Source organism: Euprymna scolopes, chromosome 10 (assembly GCF_053919585.1).
Source record: "Euprymna scolopes isolate OS-2025 chromosome 10, ASM5391958v1, whole genome shotgun sequence".
Lineage (NCBI taxonomy): Eukaryota > Metazoa > Mollusca > Cephalopoda > Sepiida > Sepiolidae > Euprymna > Euprymna scolopes.
In genome coordinates this window covers 61,556,761-61,578,540 of record NC_136491.1, presented here as the reverse complement: position 1 = coordinate 61,578,540, position 21,780 = coordinate 61,556,761, and the positions used below count along the sequence as shown (strand labels likewise).

The following is a 21,780-nucleotide window of genomic DNA, read 5'->3' as shown; positions in this document are numbered from 1 at the left end:
TTATCATTTGCAATCACCATCAACAAAGCCTAGGGAACAATCTTTATAATTGTGTGGCTTACAGTTACACACTGACTGCTTTTTCACATGGACAATTTATGTTACGTGTTCAAGAGTCACCAAACCAGAAAATCTCTATATCAACTAAGAAAATGAAACAACAAAAACTGTGTACCCATACGAAATGGAAAATTAAACCTATAAGAAACATGCTTTTTTTCATTTTGGAACTTTTTCCATTGTGCCAATTTGAGTCACAGCAACGCGTGGCAGGGTACAGCTAGTCTAATATATAGATCTCACTATGTCTGTGCATGTGTGTGTGTCTGTCTCTGTTTTTCAAATTGCATCCTCTCCTAGACAGATCGTCATTGTACAGTGTGCAGTAGCTCAAAAGATTGCATATTTGATGCAGAATTTTATTAGAGTTATTTGCTTAGTTAAAATAATTGCTAAGGAATTCAAAAAAGGGTTTAAACTTGAAAAAAATGACACCTAGATGAGCATAGCACAATGGCGTCATTCTACGCATGTGTAAATCGTGTAAAAGAGAGATCTATTTATGTAGATATTTCACAAGGTCGGTAAACAGTTTGTCCCTTTGGTGCAGTGTATAGCATGACCGATTTTTTTTACATTCCGATATTCTTGATTTTTAAATGTTATTATGTAATAAATACACAGATAATCTTTTAGTAAAAAAAAATAAATGCTTTTGAATGAAAATCTCATATTCAAATATATGATATATCGGTATACTTGTTACATCCCAAAAATCACGTAAATAGATCATTTTAGATCATTCCAATAGGATTTACGCCTAAACTAATTAATCGATCATTATGAATATTATTCATGTGTATATGTTTATGTTTCTATATCTTGGATTCACTCCTAAAATAATTAACCAATCATTATGAATATTAATTATGTGTATATGTTTATATATTTCTATGTATTGGATTCACCCCTAAACTAATTAATCGATCATCATGAATGATTAGTATGCATATTATATGTATTGGATTTACTCCTAAACTAATTAACTGATCATTTTGAATTTTATGTATTATATATGTTTGTATATTTGTATAGATGTTATATTCCCAAAATCACATACAATGATCACTTACTTTTTAATGTATTTATGTGTACAAGAAATTCTATCAAAGTAATGAGGTACTTGTGCAGTATAGTACACATATGAAAAAACAAAGAAAATCTTGCCTGCGACATACAGAAAAGTTAAAACCAAAAATCATGTTTAATATTCAAGTAGTATGACATATATAAGAAATAAGGAGCATTCCTCACTATAACACCCAGATAAAAAAAATTCTTACCCCTGGTGTACAGAAAATCGCCCACGACAAAAAATTACATACACGTATAGAGTTCTTTCATTTTTAAATTAGAAAAAAGGTACAGTATCCTACCCATGAAATAAGGTATTTGTACAGTATAGTATCCATATGAAAAACAAAGGAAATCATACCTGTGATGTACATAAAAGTAATCCAAACTGAAAATCATGTAATATATTCGAGTAGTATGACATAAGAAATAAGGTGCTTCTTTAATATAGCACTATTATAAAACAAACTCCCCTGTGACATATGGAAAAGTTCCTATCTTTTGTGATTCTATGCGTTTCCTATGCTTTCTTTTGGCTGTCGTTATTTCTCTTACAATGATTTATAGCATCTACATATTTTTTCCTATTTGTATTTGACTTATGACGTACAAACTGGTGGAATGCATGCTGTCTTTGTGCAATAGCAGCTGCACAATCTGTAGTGAACCATGGGGGTGAGTGAGGCTTGCTATAATACGTCCGTGTGGGAACATGTGCTTCAATGCCCGCTTTGCACCATTCAGTTGTCTCAATGGCACACTGTTCAGCAGGAAGAGAGAAGATATCAGTCCATGGGGCATCTCAGATTTGTTCTCTAATCATTTACTTATATACTGCTTCCCTCTTTTTGGAAATCATAATTTATCATTCTATGACTAAGTGTAATGTTTAAATATAAGGCCTATACTGATGTATGTTACTAAAATAACTGGCACAAATGTTATTTCTAAATTTCTGCTTTAAAAGGATAATACTTTGCCTCCAAGACACTCATCTGTCTGTTTTGCATGATAAACATAAAAAATCCTCATACTCCTAAATCCTTCTCAAATCTCTGTATATTTATATTGTATATTAATGCTGTATTCTTGTAAGTTATATCATCTCTCCTGTTCCAACTGGACAAAAAACCAATTGCTCTTCTCCCCAAACTGATAAAATTAGAGGGCGGCAGTACTAGGGGTCTATCTTCAAAAACCATTTGCACCTAGCTTAATCTCTTCATTAGGATGATAATAGATAGAGAAAAAAAGAATTTTTTAAAAAAAAGTCATTTTTGGCATGTGGGGGGCTTTTTTTACAATATTGCCCCGGGGGCCCAAAATCACCATTTGCAGCAAAAAATTTACATTATGCAAAATTGCATGCACCTAAACGTCCTAAATGGATACAAATTGGTATAGATAGTTGAGACTGATGATTTCTAGCCATTTTTGAGGCATTTTTGGGTTTATAGGATGAAAAGAAGGGCCAAAATGAGCCGAAATTTGCTCAAAATTACCCGAAATCTTAAAAAATCGGCTATTTGGCTACTATGTTACTCCTAAAACATTCCAAATGACTATGAGTGGACTTAGTTGGCTAAAACTTACATTACCCCATAATTTCTAGCCATTTTTGAGGCATTTTTGGGTTCCTAGGATAAAAAGAAGGGCCAAAATGAGCCGAAATTTGCCCAAAATTACCCGAAACTTAAAAAATCGGCTATTTGGCTACTATGTTACTCCTAAAACATTCCAAATGACTATGAGTGGACTTAGTTGGCTAGAACATACTGCAATGGCAATGGCTTCTTGATAACAACACTGCAATGGCTTCATAATAACACTGCAATAGATTCTTATTCTATTCAACAGAAATTCATTTCTGTTGGGTCCTTCATTTCTCTTAGTGTCCTCCCCCACCCCAAAACTGTGAAAGAAATTAGTTCCATTTCACATAAAAGGGAAATCCCCCAAAGAACAGTTAATAAACCATGCAATGCAATGTTCACTTAGTCCCCTAAGGGAAATTCCCAGAGAGACAAATAATTATGCACACAAAAACATTGAGGTGAAAAATTTGTTTCGAATAAGTGGCTTATTAAAGGCAGGGGATTGTATGTTGTTATGTCACATATACCTACATTGCTTAGTCAGTTTCTGTGAATGGTTTTTAAGCCTGTTGATAGAATTTATGTCCCTGGTGGGGGATGAAATTTTTGGAAGGCTGGGTGGGAGCCTTTTTGGGCAGGATCTGAAAAATTGGGAAAAACCTGTGGGGGACCTAACCCCCTAGGACACTGTGTTTCTACTGGGGTCTTCATTTATGCTGGGTCCTTTTTTATACTGGGTCCTTTATATCTGTCAGGTTCTTCATTTCAGTATACTGTAGTCCTTCATTTCTCTTTGGTCCTTCATTGTTGTAATGGATATTTCTACCAACTGGGTCCTTCAGATATCATGTTCGGTTTTCTTTTCTTTTACAGCTATCATCCAAAATGGTGAAGTATGCATTTGGCGCCAAACTTCCACTCGAGGTGGACGTAGTTATGATGATAACCCGTGATGCGCCAGCCAGCCACCCGGGTAGAGAAACGAAACTCCGCACAAAGGTCATTAATGATTTCTCAAGTTCCATCATCCACTTATGGAGCAAGGCGTTTGGAGCTGAGTTCGTTCAGTCTCGTAAAGTTGTACAGCAGAAGATCAGAAAGTTGTTGAACAATCACTACAACGATTACTACGTGCTGTCTACCGGAGGCAAGAAACGTAAAACCGAACTTTTGGGGAAGAGTAAGCGACAACTGTTCACAGCATGGGCTGAAAATCATATGGTTCTGTTTGACCTCCTTAAAACCAGCGTAAACCCTGAGGACTTCGATGAAGACGAGCGAATCTTCTACCAGAACCAGAAGTCAAATCGAATTGGTGTCATCTCTAATGAAATTGATGAACGGTATTACAACCCATTGCTTCGCTCTGACAACCAAGTCTATCAGGAGGAGGAGGAAAAGGGGGAGAATGTGGGTATTGATGATGATGATATGGACGTTGATATGGACGTTGATCTCGACACCTCCGTGCCAATGAATATCAGTCTTAATAGATCTGGGTTAGTCCGTATTGTTTCAGAGGAGAAACCAGCCAGCGAACCTACTAGATTTCCTCGTACTGAGATACGACAGAAACGCGTTTTGACTGAGCGCATCAAGGTTGCTTGTGCTCGGGTTGCTGTTGGTGTACAATGCTCTGCAATGTATGCCAGAAAGGCTGTTCAAATAGTCGCGAGGGAATTGTACGGTCATGATTACTACTTGACAGCGGAGGAGCAAATGAAGAATGAACCTGAACTAGGTCAGTATGAGGATGGGATGTTGGATGGTGGCAACGACGAGGACAACGACTCCGAAAATCATGTCCCTCACAGCAGCGATGAATGGAAAAGATTCAAATTCGTACTGCCAAGTGAGAAGACTATCAACAGATACATTGGGCTTCTGGCTGCACAAGAGGAGGCTGAAGCTGGTATGATTCTCCTCGACAAGCCAAGTGATGTTAAGAGTACCCTGCACTATGATGCGACAACACGAAGTTGTATCGATGGGGATTGGGTCAGCATCACATTGACATTCTCCAACGATGTTGAATACGACCTTCGTCCCATCTACATGGGAAATGAGGATCGAGAGAATATTATCAATCTTCTAGAAGAGACGCTTAGAAGAGTCGCACTAGCAGCATCAATCGAGAAGAAAGAAGAGGTCACTCCGAAAATGATATGGGAAAATGTTACTTTCATTTCCACAGATTCCGTGTCGAAGAACCATTTCATTGGTGAAGGTGTGGCGCAGCGGTTGAAATCGTCCCATGTTCCGATTCACGTTCTCTGCAAAAGTCACACAGTCGAGGGACTTGACAGAGCAAGTTTGAAGGTACTTGCTAACTGTCTTGAGGTACCTTTAAACCTTCGTAGTGAGTTGGAAAAGGTGAATCCCAACTTGCGATCTTTCTTCAGGAACACCACCGTCGTACAAGCTGGTATGACCGCACTCTTGAAAATTGTGACACCAGATTCAAGCGCAAACTCTTGTTCATTGGCTGTTCCATTTGAGCGATTATGTGTTCAGCATGGATGGGACAGGAAGCTAACCTTGTACAGGGAAAGAAGATTTTGTAAACTTGGTTCCTGTGCCAACGCCATCATTCAGGCACTTCCAATCCTTGAACAGCTCCTTGAAGAAACACCAGCAGATAACTTGCTTGCACAAGCATGTAGAATTTACCTGAAGTGTGAGGTTTTCATTTCGGAATTGAGACTGCTGGCATACTTCAATCATCATGTCGTTTTTCCATTCCTTCATGCTGTAGAAAAAGTTACCACACCTGAATTGAAGAAAATACTTCCTCGTTTACATCAAGATCTCCTACAAGGAAAAGTGGACACTTTGAAAGTGTATGTTGTGAAATCCAAAATTGGAAACGTCGATCAACTGAGTCGTGACTTGGAGATGAAAATGCTGTTGAAGCTCACCATGGCTGCAGCCGAGTGTATTCAACTGCAGTGTGGTCGCGAATATGGTTTTGCAGCTGACACAAAAGAAGAATTGCGAGCAGCTGATCTCACCAAAATATCCGATGAAGAGTTGGTGTTTGCTCCAACACACAACTTGAAGGCAGAGCGTAAGTTGTCCGTGTTCAGCAGGCGATCACGAACAGTCATTTGCAAGAACAACCGACACACAGGAGAGTTACTGAGAGATAACATGGTGTTGCACAGTGCGGAGAGGAAAGATTTGAGTAGCAAAGCCTCCAAAATTCGTAATGAGTTGGCAGCAATGAATGTTTCTTGGTACTCATCCCAGAAGGAACTGCAGAATCAAGTAATGGAGAAGAAATTGTCCAAGAAACAGAAGAATGTTGATTACGTTCTCAACCTGGCTAAAACCTGCAAGCAATGGGGTGGTCCGTGTTGTTCTGTTGACGAGCTGAAAGAGGTATTGAGAAAGAATGGCGACATTGGCAAGAAAATTGTCAAAACTGAGTTTTCCTTCTACATTCACACTCACAAAGCAGATCGACTGCATCGACCTGAGTTATTTAGGCTGATCAACATAGACATGTCCACTCAGCTCGAAAATCTGTCCGTTCTCTTGTCGAACGAAGACAACAGTGCAAGCCAAAGCAGCATCGCAGAAATGATATTGCCAACCAACGACGATGCCTTGAAAGTGCTGTCAGACGATCCAAAAGAACAAGAGCACCAAATCTACCAGCCTAACAAGATGTGTGTGAGTGTATGGTATGAGGGTGAACAGACAACCTGGTACATTGGTTTCTTCACTTCGATTAAGGATGATCAAACATTTGTTGTGAAGCAGCTGGTCCGGGTTGAGAAAGGTGCAAATCTGATGTGGGTTCATCCATCGTCACCCATTCTGGAGGAGGTAACCAGTGACCAGGTTCTGCGCTATAAGAATGGGAAGTTGCTCGAGGTGAAGGGAAGTTGGAACTATGAAAGAAAAAACAAATTCACACTGAAGAACAAAGATGAGATCAATAAAGAATTTGAATCATTCATAACGTATTTCAATTAATTGTTGAGATGATTTATTGTTCTATTCCAATTGTTAACTATTACTCTTTTATTACCACCTCACAATTTTTCTAAAACTCGATGCCTATGAATGGTGACACATGTCCATCTGCAGGGATGCCAATCGACTTATGGGTAGAAATCATGGGGTAATGTAAGTTTTAGCCAACTAAGTCCACTCATAGTCATTTGGAATGTTTTAGGAGTAACATAGTAGCCAAATAGCCGTTTTTTTAAGTTTCGGGTAATTTTGGGCAAATTTCGGCTCATTTTGGCCCTTCTTTTTATCCTAGGAACCCAAAAATGCCTCAAAAATGGCTAGAAATTATGGGGTAATGTAAGTTTTAGCCAACTAAGTCCACTCATAGTCATTTGGAATGTTTTAGGAGTAACATAGTAGCCAAATAGCCGATTTTTTAAGTTTCGGGTAATTTTGGGCAAATTTCGGCTCATTTTGGCCCTTCTTTTCATCCTATAAACCCAAAAATGCCTCAAAAATGGCTAGAAATCATCAGTCTCAACTATCTATACCAATTTGTATCCATTTAGGACGTTTAGGTGCATGCAATTTTGCATAATGTAAATTTTTTGCTGCAAATGGTGATTTTGGGCCCCCCCCGGGGGGGGGGCACTATCGTAAAAAAAGCCCCCCACATGTCAAAAATGACTTTTTTTCAAAAATTCTTTTTTTCTCTATCTATTATCATCCTAATGAAGAGATTAAGCTAGGTGCAAATGGTTTTTGAAGATAGACCCCTAGTACTGCCGCCCTCTAATAAAATCACATACTTTGCACATACTTTGGAAGGGGGGTTTAGCTTCCAGTCCTAAACTTTTGTAGGCTGACCTTGTAAAAATCGATAAATATTAAACATCATTAGCAATACAGATGGCCGATAAAACGCTTTGGATAATCACAGATTTCTGCTAAAATAGTCATATTTTAAAAACCCAAGCACTTTAAGTCCTCAAAATACCACCGTTTTGTTCGAAAATGAATATACTTTCAAATGAATTAGTAAATAATAATGTACATTATATATTTTTAGACTTAAGTAAATAAAGTGATAAAAATGTGAACATCATAAAACAGCGTTTTCGGTAAGATTTTGTAACGACCCCCCTCCCCCTGATTTGTAAACGCTCGTACCACGTTTGTGTTAAGAATTTTTTCATGAAATTTGAAAACTAGCCAGAAGATGTCATAATAAAATTTTAGGTACTATATATATTGTTAATGTGTTGAAATAGTAAGGTTATTTTGAAAGCCATTCTTAATATACGAGGTCAGATGCTACCATGCTATTTTTATAGGTTTTTTTTTTTTCAGTTTAAATTCAAGTTTCATGATATCTTTTTTTTTTTTTAAATTGTAAGGTGGAAGCACAGAATAGTTATAAAACACCCTCAGGTCCTCATTAAGAATGGTTTTCAAAATAATAATATTAATATTTCAGCAATACGATACCGATGTCGACCTTTAAGAGTCCCTTTTAGTGATTACTTGGTTTGAGGATATTTGTACAACTAAACGGCAAATCTGCCTTCTGTGCTTTCAACTAACAATTTATTAAAAAACAAACGGTAAACTTTCACATTAGGTCCACCTCCACAATTTTTAACATGGGTAGGTTGGGGGTGTTTATTCCGAAAGCTGTTCTTAATATGGGGAGGTTGGGGTGTTTATTCATGGTCGCCAGTGAATTATAGTGAATAGTACAGGTTTTTATATCTCGAAAACTACTTGTCTCTGCAAATTTTAAATGAGATTTTCTTAATCAGCATAGCTGAAAACCTTTAAACGTAGTCATTTTAAAGAAAATTGTGGAGGTGAACCTAATGTAAAAAAAAAATAAAAAAATAAAAAATATTGTGAAATCTAAATTTTACTTGGAATAACTATTTTAAAATAGCGCGATACTAAAAATAAAAATAGACAGAAAAATACCCCCTTCGGGTTTGTACTTGCACAAAGATTTGAACAAGTTGTCAACAAAAACAAATATATAACAAGTAAATGTTTTCAAAGGCAAGATAAGTTACTTTTCTACCAAACTGGATAATTTTTTAGTGTTTTTATTTAATGTAAAATGTTTATTCGGCTCGAAAAAGCATTTACTGCCATATTTGAAAATTACAAATGGCGTTAAGTTTGGGAAAATGAGTTAAAACTAAAAAACTGTACAAATTACTGTTAAATAATCACCGAATATATGGCAGCCTAAGTCATGGTAACATATATTGAGCAAGTTCCTAACAGTATTTTGTATAGCTTTTTAGTTTTAACTCATTTTCCCAAACTTAACGTGTTTAACAGTCTGCCGCCATTTGTATTTTTCAAATATACTAATAAACACTGCATGTTTTTGAACTGATTAAACATTTTACATTAAATAAAACCACTAAAATCTTATCCAGTTAGGTAGAAAAGTAACTTATCTTACCTTTGATAACATTTATTTGTTATATATTTATTTTTCGACAACTTTTTCGTATCGGTGTTTAGTAATACAAACCCTTTTTATTTAATGCAATGTTTAGTCGGCTCAAAAAGCAGTGTTTATCAGTATATTTGAAAAATACAAATGGTGGAGAACACTGTTGATTATCTTAAGTTTGGGAAAGTGAGTTAAAACTAAAAAAAACTATACAAAATACTGTCAGAAACCCACCAAATATGTCAGTCTATGTCACGGTAGCATATATTCGGTGGGTTTCTGACAGTTTTGTCTAGTTTTTAACTTATTTTCCCAAACTTAACATATTCGACAAAGTCCACGACCGTTTGTCTTTTCCAAATACATCGATAAACACTGTGTTTTTCGAGCTCATTAAACATTTTACATTAAATAAAAATACTAACAAATCATCCAATTAGGTAGAAACGTAACTTACCTTCCATTTGCTTTCATTTATTTGTTTTTGGACAACTTTTTCGAATTTGTGTATTGTAATGCCCCCCACCCCCACCCAAATACTAATTAAAAACTCACATTTTTTAATACAAAAAACAAAAAAAACTCAATTAGAGCTTCAACATTCTAGCAACCATTGATTGTTGGTAGAGTTCAAGCCATGCTGGAAGGAAACTCTGGATCCAATTCTGCAAGAGTACCTTTTATTTTTTTTTACAGTTTTGCTTCTTCCCCCCCCCCACTTTTTGGAGTGGGTTGCTGTACTAAGAATATAAGAAACATGCATTTTCTCTTTTTATTAGACTTTTCCATTACACCAAATTGAGCCACAGCAACGCGTGGCAGGGTACAGCTAGTTTCTAATATTCATAAATGACTTACCTAATAAAATTGTCTCTGACATGAGTATATTTGCCAACAACAGCAGGTACATGGGGAAAACTAATGAGCACATAATGGTGGAAAGCCTAGAGGAAGACTTTCAGTCTGTAGTGGAATGGGGTCAAAAACAGATTGTAACGTTCAAAGCTGCCAAGACAAAGTTTGTTTCCTTTAATAATTACATGAAACCTTACCAACCACCAATAGCTATAGCTAAAGATACATTACTGAAAGTACTTCATTCAAACTCCCCGGCTTAACATTCACAGGAGACAGGAGTTGGAATAGATACATCAAGAGCATTGTCAAGGCTGCTGCAAAGAAGGTGGGCTCTCTTTACGATGCTAGAAAGTATCTTGCACCTCTATAAAGCCACTATTCGCCCATGTATGGAGTACTGCTGTCACAGTTGGGCTGGTGCATCTGCTACTAGTTTCTCGCTCCTGGACAGGGTTCCAAAAGAGTCGCCAATCTGATAGGTCCTAAGCTTCAGCCCCTGTCCCATCAACAAAATGTTACATCCCTCTGCTTGATTTATAAGTATGGTGGATGCTCTGACGAACTACAAGCTATTCTATCCCCTCGATGAAAATACCCCCGACAAACACGAGAAGCAACAAAGTCCCACCCCTACACAGTAGATATCTCTAGATGTAAGAAAGCCTTCTAATAGCTTCTTCCCCAGAACTGCTAGACTTTGGAATTCTCTTCTGGATTCCTGCTTCTCTAACTGTACTGACTCGTGTAATATAACCAGACAGCTTGCTGCTCAACTCCCTACATAGTACTAGCATTACAAGTGTATGTTGTATTTTCATGGACACTGGCAATATTACATACCTAATGTGCTTTAACAAGTCATATCTTTTTTATTTGTGGATCAATTTTTAAAATTACATTGATGGAAAGAGAACAGACAGAGCATTCCAATGACCTTAATTTATTTTTCTTTTATGCATTCAATGTTTTTATGCCCAAGTTAAAAATGAAAAAAACGGTTAAAATGAAGACAAAAAGGGAAACTGTTTTTTCAATGTTTACATTTTATACGTTACGTTTGGATACACATGCACGGGGGTCAAATTTGATTGGATATGGCTGAAATTTTACAGGCTATATAAGCATAGAAGTCCACCTCTACTGGACTTTGATTTATATTTTTATGACCACAGGAAGCAAAGTTATAACCAAGCAAAGTTGACAAAAAATATTTCCAAATTGATAAGATAAATCGGTATATATCATCCATTTTCATATAGATAATAGTTTCAGAATTATTTTCATGTATAATATGTAAACATTTGATAATTATAAATTGTGCAGAAATTTCTTTAAAATGTTATCTTTTATAGAAATTTAAATCTGTTTAGCGAGGAAAACAGCTCGCTATGCGTTGATCAGCGCTTGGCCAACTACAGTCAGTGCATTAAAGAGTTTCATTTGTATTCTCTTAAAAATAAAAAACTGTTTTTTCTGCTTTCAAAACGAAAGTAGAAAAATCATTTTCATTTCTTATTCTGAGTTTGTCAATTTAAAAAAAAAACTATTTAAGTTTTTCAAATTTGATTTCCAAACAATACTATTTTGTTGTTTTTAACACTTTTAGTACACATGTACTAAAAGTGTTAAAAAAAAAAAATGTATTAAGTACATGCGTTTCTGTTATCATGCTATTTATAACTTCTAACTCAAAGTAGAATTTTTTACTGGTCAAAAAAAAAAAAAAAAAAATTTTTTATATATATATATATATATATATAACAAATAAAATACTTGTGCAATAAGTACTTGTGCAATTATGCTGAAATAATAACATTATTTAGAAACCCATTCTAAACATGAGGAAGGAAGGGTGTTTTGTTAATTATTCTGTATTAACAGTTAAATAAAAAAAAAAATACTGTGAAACTTTAATTTATTTTTAACTCATTGTCAAAACCATTTTTTCGAATCCATAAAGCAAACAAGTTTTTTTTAACTGAGGATATCTAAATAATAATAATAATAATTAGGTGGTTCGATAAATTGCGATGCCTTTTATAAATTTTTACCTTGTTTACACCTTAACATTTTTCTTTAAAATGACTACCTTTAAAGGTTTTCGGGTATGCTGAAAACGAATATCGCATTTAAATTTTTCGCAAATAAGTAGCTTCCCAGATATTAAGCAATGTCATTTCTTATGTTATTGCTGGTGGCCATCTTGGTACGCGCGTTTGCGCATAGTTTCTTAGGGTTACGCTCACACTTACCAAGATGGCCACCAGTGATAACATAAGAAATGACATTGCTTAATATCCAGAAAACTACTTATTTGCAGAAAATCTAAATGCGATATTAGTTTTCAACATACCTTAAAACCTGTAAGAGTAATCATTTTAAATGTTAAGGTAGAAACAAGGTAAAAAATTACCGTTTTATTTGTTTGTTTACAACAAAGAAATAAAATTCAAAATTTTACTGAAAATTCAACTATGTAATAGTTGAATCCTGGTATTATGAAAGCTACATCGAGGATTCATGTAGAATATGATTTATAGGGGTATATCTTGGGCCAGATAGAGAGGGTTTACAAAATTGAAAATTGGACTGGTCCCAAAATGCATAAGTTCTGGTCAACTATGGGAATTTCCATCTTTTACAGAAATCCAAAATCTATGAAAAATTTTCTTCGATTTATTTCTGAGATTAATTCATATCTACTCATGTTTTTTTTTTCTTTGCGGGGAGTAGTAAATATCGGCCATGAATGCTCTTTAGGCATTCAATGGCTACACCCAAAATTAAGCTCTCCTTTGGTGAGGAGGCAGGAAAATGTCTATTCTCAATAAAGCTATATTGGGCCATTCCATGTCACATGTTCCATGTCACAGTTCGGGTTTTCAGCAATAACATTTATTTCAAATCGCCCTTATAATACTTTACTCTTTTCTTTTTGGCTTGTTTAGTCTTAAGGCATTACTCTTTCATGTAGTACATAAAACAAACCATACCTATAACCATTTTTTTATAATGGTCTTTTTTCTAATGCCACGTGCATTATATTCAGACGGGAAGGATATTTCAAACATTGTTAAACAATGTATAAACTCTATGAATGGTGCCTTAATTTTATATAAAAATGTGTTTTTCTAAATTTTTATGGAGTCTTCTAATTATTACAATAGTCTTAAGAAATTTTTATTCATTGGACCCCTGAGAATTAAGGTATTTGTTGTCACATGTGTTATACTTTAGTGTCACGCGTGTTACCTTTGCGAAATCTCCTTGATTTTCAAAGTTCTGTGAAGTGGGGAAAATACTCAAATTTGGCAACTGATCAGAATAAATAATAATCTTAGTTTTTGTCCTAAGTGAATTGGTCGTTTGGTTTGGACCATACCATCCCTTTATGTTCAGGCTTTATAGCATAAACAATTTTCATTGAAAAGATTTCAAACATGCATTTATTTTTTCATGTATGTATCATAAAAATATATCAAGTAGTTTTTTTTAAAACCTGTTTGAACGAACACATATACATATATAAGAATTTTGGAGTAGAAATCTTTCGGACAGCATTCATTTTTCCAGCAGCAGCAAACACCAATAATCCACATTGGTGACTTAGTGAAAAAAAAAAAATCAACAAAGCCAGCTTAGTTTTCCATGCAGTTGATAAAGAAATTTATTTTCTCAACGTTTGAATATTTTAACTTGTGATGAAAAGAAAAATTTAATATTTTAATTATTTTTTTTCTTCAATAATTTTAACATTTAGACAAGGACCTATTTAAAATAAGAACATTTCATATCAACAAAGCTGAAAAGTATTGATTACGAAATGCTACTGTTTGAAATTATCAGCAAATAAAACAATGTATTACTTTTGTTATAAAATTTGAAATGAATTAAGTACTTTTCATGCAAGTGTCGCTAGCGTCATGTAAATTCATAAAAAAATGTCTGTTTACAAAGTGGTTTACAGCAATGAATTACATTTTTTTCATTTTTATTTTTAATTATTTAGAACACATTACAAGTGTGTGATTATAAAAAGAAAACGTATATTAGCTATTGTATACCTTTTGAATGAAGTTTCTATTTTTATTTATTTCTGTACTAGAAAACCTCAACTTTATGATGTTCTAACATTTGAATGAAAAGTCATGTTTTGTTCAAATTTCATGGTTATGTATATATATATATGACTACTTCATTTAACCACATAAATTAACATACGAAAGTATAAATTTATGCGTAAACTTTAAGTATTTACTTCAACAGTGCTCAATACGTAGGTAAAGCTAAGTAGTAAGTTATAAAATATATGGTGATTAAGCTACACAGAATATTCCACGTTTCATTCACGTTAGGATTCATCAGGCTTAGGCCTAGTATGGATGAAACGGGGAATATTCTGTGTAGCTTATCGCCATATATATTTTGTAACTTACTTCTATATGTGTGTGTGTGTGTTCCTATTTTAGCATGGAATTTTTTTTTTTTTCAAATGTTCAATTAGAACAAAAAAAATTGAATAGAAAGTTTATTTCCTAGTGAAATTTTATCAATTATAGATACTGATATAGAAGTATCAGTAATGAAGTATTCCAGAAAAGGCCAATGGTACTGGCCAAAAAAAGTTGATATAATTGCATACCGGCCCGAGAATGTGATCAGAAAATCAAGTCCACCAATGATAGATATTGGAAGAAATCAGAATGTGCTTTATTATTTTCAACCTAAAATTTCTCAATAAATAAATCTTTTATAGCATTGTATGCGTATGTTATTTATTATGTTTAAATCCATTGATTATTGAAGATTTTGAAGTGATATTTTGGCATGTAACACATGACATCATGTGCGTTACAAATTCAAAGTGTTCTTTCAAGAAGAAAAAAATAGCTAAATTTTTTTTGCTATTATTTTGTTTGCAGTAATATGCTAGCTTATAACCAGAAAGGATTTTTTCCTTGAGGTTTTATTGAAGAATGAGAAGAAAAAAAAAGTCAATTAAGCGTCACGTGTGTTACATGGACACAGGGCTAACTTTATGAAAATTTAATATAAAAACGATTAACAACAGAAACTCAGGGCCTCAATTACTTTGAAATCTATATGCCTCAATCATGAAAAATATAATTAAACATAATTCTATGTTATTTATTATTAAAAATGAGTGCCTGAAAATAGGCAATTCTTTCATTTTCTGACTTCAATAAATAGGGCTGATGTTTATAGCCTTAGCACAGACAAAGAAAAGATCAGAATTGAAATTTTTTATTTTTTTTGCAATTTAGGGTAAAAATAAATAAATGGTGGCGAAATTACCGAATTTCTTGAAATGTTGAGATCCGTAATTTAGCCCACTTTTTCTAAAGAAAAATGGCCATGGAAAAGCATAAATTTTAGCACTTAAAATTTTCATAACTTTTGAACTACTGATGGTATTTGCATAATTCAAACGGTTGTAAGCATCTTTTACATAGGTCTTTTCATGCAAGTTGATAAAATAACAATTACCTAAAAACAAAAAAAATCACCTAACGCTAATAGTACCCTTGCAACTTAGGTCTCTGATAGTAGCCCCCTACATCAAAGTGACAATGTGCCTTGTTTGGTGTGAAAATACAATACAAAAAACTGGTAAAACCAACAGGAAAACCATGTCAAAAAAATAAATTCATTGGACTTAATGAGTCGGAGTCAGATAAAAAAATTCTGACTCCGACTCCTAGTACTCTTAGAAATACTCCAGCTAAAACCTCCAACTCCGCAACCCTGGTTTTACCTACAAAACAATCTACTATAGTTAAATTTTAAGCAGCAACTAGCACCAAAAAACAAGAGTTGAACATTTATTATTTGGATTCTTCAGACTACTGTTCTCATCTTTTCAATCTATATATGGAGAAATTGAAAAGTCTGGTATGGCTGACCATATATAGAGAAAAGGGAAACTATTTACCCTTATGGGACAAAGTAAAAATTATAGATGGAGAGGAACAGTGGAGAGCAAGACAACACAAAGAAGCAGTGCAAGTGCAATTACAAAGTAGACCTAGTATAGAATTTAACACAATATGTAAATAAGAGATATGTATAGTATTAAGTAGGTAGTAAATATAGATGGATCAAAGTATATAAAGATTCTTTAAATAGAAACTTTTTGCTGTAAAAAGCCCAGCATGCAAGTGGAGCTTAGATACACAAGGAAAATATATTAATAATAGAAATATATATATATATATATATATATTTTTTTTTAATTCCATTTTCACATCAAACAAGGCACAATATCACTTTGAAGTAGGGGCTAGTTGCAGGGACATTATGAAAGGAGATGAGTAGCAAACCGTCTGTTCACATTACACTTGAACTTCTGCATATCAGTACAGTTGGGAAAGCAGAATCCTGGAAGAGAGTTCCAAAGTCTAGCAGTTCTGAGGAAGAAACTATTGGAGTAGAAGGCTTTCTTATACCTAAGGATCTTTACTGTGAAAGGGGTGGGATTTAGCTGCTTGTCGGGTTTGTTGGGGGGATTTACGTCAAGGGGGTACGAGTGCTGGTAGTTCATCAGAGCATTCACCATTAAAGTACTTGTAGAACAGGCAGAGGGATGCAACATTTCGTCGATGAGACAGAAGCTAAAGCCTAGATGACAGTTCAGGACCTATCAGGTTGGAGACTCTTTTGAACCTTGTCCAGGAGTGCGAGACAAGTAGCAGATGCACTATCCCAAATGTGACAACAGTATTCCATACATGGGCGAATGGTGGCTGCAGCCTTGGCAATGCTCTTAATGTATCTATTCCAGTTCATATTTCCGGTAAATGTTAGGCCGAGGAATTTAAAGGAAGTACTTTCGGGTAATGTGTTCTTGGCTATTGCTGCGATAGTAGTATTGGTTTCTTGTAATTATTGAAGGAAACAAGCTTAGTCTTGGCAGCATTGAATATGACCATCCATTTTTGTCCCCATTCCACTACAGATTGGAGATCATCCTCTAGTGTTTCTGCCATTTCCTTATGTGTTCATTTGTTTTTCCTCATGCCTGTTATAGAGAGTGGTGTCATCAGCAAATATACCCATCTCAGAAACAATTTTATCAGGGAGATCATTTATGAATATCAGGAATAATAAAGGTCCAAGGATAGACTCCTGAGGTACTCCCGCATTTATATCATATTGTTTAGATGTACGACCATCGAGGACAACCTGGATTTTTCTCTTAAGAAGGATTTAATTACATTATGTATTCTTCCAGCGATACCATATAGATCTAATTTTCCTTAGAAGATCATCGTGCCATACTCTGTCAAAAGCCTCCCCTGTTTTGTCCAGTGAACGGTATATACATTCATAGATTACAGTTAGGATATCTGCTGTGGAATGGGCTTGCCTAAATCCATATTGATTGTCAGTCAAGAGTTTAGCAGCTGCAAAGTGAGAGACTTGATTAATTAAAGACTCAAATATTTTGGCGAAAAGAAGGAGTAGGTTAATGGGGTGATAATTTAATGGGTCAGTTCTTTCACCAGAATTCTTGAAGACTGGTACCACAGAAGCGGTTTTCCAGCAGTCGGGAAAGCAAGATTCGTTAAGGCATTTATTGTAAAGTTTGGAGAGAACTGGAGCAACCTCAGCGGAGCATTTTTTTAATAGCACAGCCGGGATGAGATCAGGCCCACTTACTTTTGAGGTGTCTAGGTTTTTTATGATACCATGTACCTGAGAAGGGGTGATTTTGAAATTGTCTAGTGTGGTGCCTGTCTGCAAAGGAAAGTCGGGGAAGGAGTGGTGAGCCAGGTCTAGTGTGGAGTTTGAGACAAACCGACTGGCAAGCAGGTTAGCCTTGTCAGTTGCCGTGCAAGCAACCTCATGATTGTTTGATAGTGGGGGAATCGTTGACTGCCCATTATTTACTACACTGTTGTAGATTTTCCAAAAATCATGGGTTCCTAATTTCTGTGCTTCGATGCGTTTTCTGGTGGTTTTAGTGTATTCTCTCTTAGCTGTCGCTATTTCTCTCTTACAATTACTTCAAGCAATAGAATTTAACAAATGAAGGCTCGTTAGAAAGATAAGGACCTGAATTGTGTATTGGGCTACGTGACATTTGTCCTTAAGGGGATCATCCATCATCCAGTGCCTATTTTTGGCACTTTTTTATAGCCATAAAATGTTTCAATCATAGTCATTTGTTTTCCCAGCATATGAATTACAAAATATCTGATATTTCCCCAAAACCTCTGGCCTTGATGCTATAGTTTCAAATGATCTGAAATAACAGCAAGAGACTTGATTCCAAATATTTCTCATATGTTGTATCTCTCCTCTTTGGTTTTCATGCATAAAGTAAATTTCACAGTGTATAAGGATTGTTTGATACTTGAGATATTCATAATCGTACCCCATTTCCAAAAGACGGGAGATATAACATATGAGGAATATTTGGAATCAAGTCCCCCATTGCTGTCCTTTCAGATCATAGCATTGCTATAGCAGCAAGTTTTAGTTTCCCCTCCATCAAGGCCTGCGGTTTGGGAGAAATATATATATATATTAGTTTTAAAATATAATTATCCACTGACATGTGTTTCGTCGTCTACGACTCATTAGAGTGGCTAAATCTAGCAAGATTCGAAATCAGGACCCCACGGTAATGAGCCTAAACCGCTGACCCATCTCGCACGACTATGTGTGTGTGTGTGTGTGTGTGTGTGTGTAGCTACATCTAGAAATAAAAACAGGTATAAGGCTCCTAAAATTCATACTAGAATTGTCTGCAAGTACCTGTGGCGCAGTGGTTAGAGTACTTGAAAATTCAGTTGTAAAAGTGACTTTCTTTTAAAAGTTGAAGGTTCTATCCTAAGTATGAGCTACCGAAAGTAAAATCGTGAATTACTTAAGACCTCTACATGATACAGAAAATGAAATCAAGAGTTCTGTTTGAAATTCAGTGTATCAATTTTGACAGATTCCTGGAGTTCAATAAAATGCACTTGAAGAAGGTTGGAGGTTGCATCAACTAAAATGTTGTGAAAATGACACTAAAAATGAAAACAGTAGTCCAATAAACCCGGATAATGCGAATAATCAATCCTTATTTCAAAAACTCAGAAACAAGATTTCATTTAATTTTCTAGAAAATAGGGTTCTACTAGTTGAGTGGTTTTGATATTGCACATTCTATTTCATCAGCTAGAAACTTAAAAACTGTAACCCGATGGGGCACTGGGCAACAATGGATAGCCTTGCTGGTGGGTCAAGAAGCAGTTGGTCTTGGTCTCGTAAGTGGTCCTTTTAACATGAGTTCAGGAGATTTAGCATTGTTGAATGTAACAGTGATAACAATGTAAATGATGGTGAGGATAATGATGATGAAAAAAAAAAAAAAGGAATCAGTGTTCTTCAAAGATAATCAAAATGATTCCCCCTCCCCCCACAAGATGGATAGTTGAAAGATTAAGTGGAAACCATAATTATATTTCCCAAGCAGTGAAAATTTGGCACTTATTTGAAAGACCACCAAAGAATCAAGTCAAGTGGGTAGCTGTCAAGTGGTCAGTTAATTTGTAATTGGCCGTGAAATCCTTGGGAAGAGCATTCCACAACTGATGATAAGGGAAAAATGAAAGAGAAAATGTTTATTTCAAGTCAAAGACTGGTTCTCATAAAATCAGACCTTAAAGAAAACAGTTCTTGGATGGTCCCTGAAGTGGTTGTGTAGTATGCATAAAGAGACAAATCTAAGTGAATATGACAGCTGATAGTGAAGCCATAAAATGACCATTCATGGGCACATTGATATTTACTGCTTTTACTGATATAGTAACTCAGGACAGAGGCAAAAACCCTTTTTCTCTTCGATAATTTCAAAGGTCATTGTTTTTATTTCTTTTTTCTTCTATGCCAGGGCATTCAGAATTCAGTGATTGACTGGTTCAGCGGTTGGGAGAGCAGTGTTGCTGAAATTTTGCGTGTAATGGAAATACTTGGATTCCCTGACCTTTGGGAAACGGAATGTGACTGGACCTAGTAAAGAGAGAAAGACAGAAGGTCGGCTTCCGATTGGCTGGTGATCATTTGGGACCCGTATTGATAAGGCGGAATTACAGCTGATTCCAATATAACGAAAAGCGAAGACATCTGAATGACACACACTGCCACGCGTCTTCGACTTCCCTCCCTGTTGCACTCTTGGTTGAAACTTGCCACACATTTTTTTCTAAGTCAATTTTCTTTCTAAGTATACATCGACGATAAACAAACAAGGAACTTTGTTAGCAGAAGGCTGCTAGCCGCTATAAATTGTACGATGTTACTAACGCCTTATGAACATACTAACTTGTAAACTTCAGTGCAATAATTATTTCGTGTTATGAAACAAAGTTAATCCTTGACTTCTTTTGTCTTGTTTGTGAAACGCTGTTGCAAGGAGGTGTAGTCTATTTCAGATCAGCCCTGTTGACGCAGTTTGGAAGCCAGACCAACATTGGAGACAAGCGAACCATGGCAACGAGGACAAATCCTACCACTAGACAGAGATAAAGGTAATGTCACGGTGATTGGAGCCAACTGCACGTTTCTTTCAAGCCTGTGCATCTGTTCCGGCCCTGAAGGGTTACAAAATTACCAAAATCAGAAGGAGTTGGATTAGGTCTGAAATTTCCCATACTGAACCCCTCCCCATCAAATATTTAGTGGAGATAGATGTAAACAAATGTAACAATTAAAAGAAGATAATCTACATCTCACATTATCTGTTGCTATGGCAATGTCAAATGGCCAACATGTTCTCCAAACTTGACTAGCCCCGACTTTTTTTTTTGTGAGGATATCTTAAAGAAAGAGTCTTTGTTATAACAAACTCTAAACCTTGCAAGAATTGAAGGAAAACATCAGGAACGAAATAAGGAGTTAAATCACAATTCTGCAATCTGTCATGAATAATATTTTGGAAAGAGCACAAATATGCTAAGCTGAAAATGGGCAACATTAAAAAGAAATTTTTCATAGCATTACAAGTTTACATTCTCATTCCATGAGAGTGTAAACTTGTGTACTTTTAGTTCAATTTTGATGAATATTTAAACACAATCTCTCATTTATATTGAAGCATTTAAGATGGTGAACAGTAGACACTGTAAAATAAAAAGATAAACTGACTCAATTATGTTATAAAATATTCAATTTCAATTCAAGCCACATCATTTGAATAAAATGAACTTACCTTCATCATTGTTGGAAGGTTTGCCAATTTCTACAAAGAGTTCAAAGATTCTTTCTGGATTATCTCTGGAGGAAAAAAGAAAATAAAAAAAATGTTATTTCCACAATTTAGGAGTAGTCTCAAATTTTATTCAGTGATAATCTGATATTTTAGAAAGGTTGCATTGTAAACAATTTCAATCAACCTATCGTTATATTTCCGTTAAAGTAAAAGTTTCTATGGCATGTGATTTTGCACACGTTCCTTTTCCTTTTTAAAAGGGCTGAGTTTTTTTTTTCTTCACTATTTCGTTACTAACAGTTCTTGCGTTTACTGCTACTACCTGCTATTTGCTCTTACGTGTACTATTTGCTCTTATGTTTATTATTGGCTGTGAAATTAGTTCGGTAAAGCCTAGTAAAGAGGTTTTGGTCTGTCTTCCGTTCTACGATAAAACACCACACCTATACTTCAGCTGTTACACAGCTTTTCACACAGGACAACAGGTGCTTTCACCCTCCTTTATATGCTAGCATGGTATTGGAGACATAGGCTTCCAAACTAACTTATCGCTG

General features: G+C 35.2%; 1 protein-coding gene across 10 annotated transcripts in view; it reads right to left on the bottom strand.

Moving 5' to 3' along the window:
- LOC145286010 (DENN domain-containing protein 1A-like) overlaps nt 1-21,780 on the bottom strand; it is a 798,566-nt gene that overhangs the window by 662,991 nt on the left and 113,795 nt on the right. For all 10 annotated transcript variants that reach the window (XM_080134611.1, XM_080134619.1, XM_080134620.1 and 7 more), the window contains exon 2: nt 21,227-21,291. In XM_080134611.1, the coding sequence (XP_079990737.1) occupies nt 21,227-21,291 (65 nt within the window). The remainder of the gene's footprint in view (nt 1-21,226; nt 21,292-21,780) is intronic.